This window comes from Amphimedon queenslandica, unplaced genomic scaffold, assembly GCF_000090795.2.
Source record: "Amphimedon queenslandica unplaced genomic scaffold, v1.1 AMPQUscaffold_13496, whole genome shotgun sequence".
NCBI classification, from domain to species: Eukaryota; Metazoa; Porifera; class Demospongiae; order Haplosclerida; family Niphatidae; genus Amphimedon; species Amphimedon queenslandica.
Window position 1 is genome coordinate 72352 of NW_003546268.1, and position 1406 is coordinate 73757.

The 1406-nt window shown below is 37.1% G+C and overlaps 1 protein-coding gene across 1 annotated transcript in view; it reads right to left on the reverse strand.

Annotated features, from left to right (window-relative positions):
• LOC109580323 (zinc metalloproteinase-disintegrin-like batroxstatin-3) overlaps nucleotides 1-201 on the reverse strand; it is a 14539-nt gene extending 14338 nt beyond the window's left edge. The window contains exon 1 of the mRNA XM_019993356.1: nucleotides 148-201. Coding sequence (XP_019848915.1) covers nucleotides 148-201 — 54 coding nt within the window. The remainder of the gene's footprint in view (nucleotides 1-147) is intronic.
• Nucleotides 202-1406: the final 1205 nt, after the last annotated feature.

Genomic DNA, 1406 nt, shown 5'->3' on the forward strand with positions numbered 1-1406 from the left:
ACAGGGTCAAAGGTCACTTAATTAGCCTCACGTGAGCCTTTATTATAAATGGAACACAGTTTTTGACTCGTGTACCCGTAGTTTTTGTTCCTCCAAATGGTTTCCAAAAGCATTTTAAGAAGCGTGACCTTATTAGCGTCCATGTACCCCGCTTAATCTCTTTATGAGGCAAAAGGGAATAGTAGTTATTATTGCCGCCATGTTGCCAAATATTTAATTATTATGGTCGAACCTCCTCTGGCGCGCGACGGCGCGAGCATTAGGTCGCCCACGCCCTGTGATTGCTCACTCTCACTGAAAACAAAAATTAGCAGCTAAAAATGAACTATTTTGATATAATTATAAAAATTTGCTGGCTAATAAAAATAATAGACATAATTTTACACACAATAATATAAAAGCATAATTTTTATTCAGTTCTACATAATAATAATAATAACTAGAAACAATGTAAAACATTCAAGGGCTCAGCCTCGTAGATTATTAGCTGGGGAAAAGCAGAATCTCAACTTTATGGTGCTGCTAGAAAACTCCTGACTTGTTTTTTACTTTAAGCCTTGCTACACTGACTTTAAAATAGCCATAAGATATAAAAAGGCTGGCCAGTTTAATGCAGTCAGTGACAAATGTGACATTTGTTTGATTTTCTCAACAAAAAGAAGTTTCATAGTTACTTAATTGCACCTGTAACCTTTTCAAGCAGTTGGAGAAGTCTTTGGACGGGGTTTTTGCCTTATCTTGTTGCTAGGAAGTAGGAAAATCATGACTTCTGATTCCAGTGTGCTGATCGCCATTTTATTATCTTTCGGCCACTCCCATTTTTAGTGGTGGGCGATATATCGATATTTTATCGATACAAACGATATTTTACGGTATCGATTCGTATCGGTATCGAAATTTTGAAGGAATCTAGATCGATACGTTGACCACGCCCATTTATTATGGTTAAATAATATTAATAATGAAAATTTTAATAAGTTAATGACGTATAATACACACACGTGGATACACGTGCATGAAAACATTGATGAAAACAGTCAATAATAAGGGGTGTGACTCCATAGGTGTGGTCTAAATATCGTATCGAAACTGTATCGATACTCTCGATATGAGCTGATATCGATCGGTATCGTATCGAATCCATTTTGGCCAGTATCGCCCACCACTACCCATTTTCAATGAAATATTGAAATTTAGAATCTATTGCACTGCTATGCATGTGCGGCTATATAGAGGACATACGGAATACGTACGTGTACAGACAGACAAACAAACAAACAAACTCTACTCATCTTAGTGGGCTTCGCCCAATAACTAGGCGAATGTAGAACATTGAAGGGGCGAGCACAAGCTAGCATGGCAATATACAATGTTTAGATGTCACAAAGGCTAATGTTGTTGTCAAA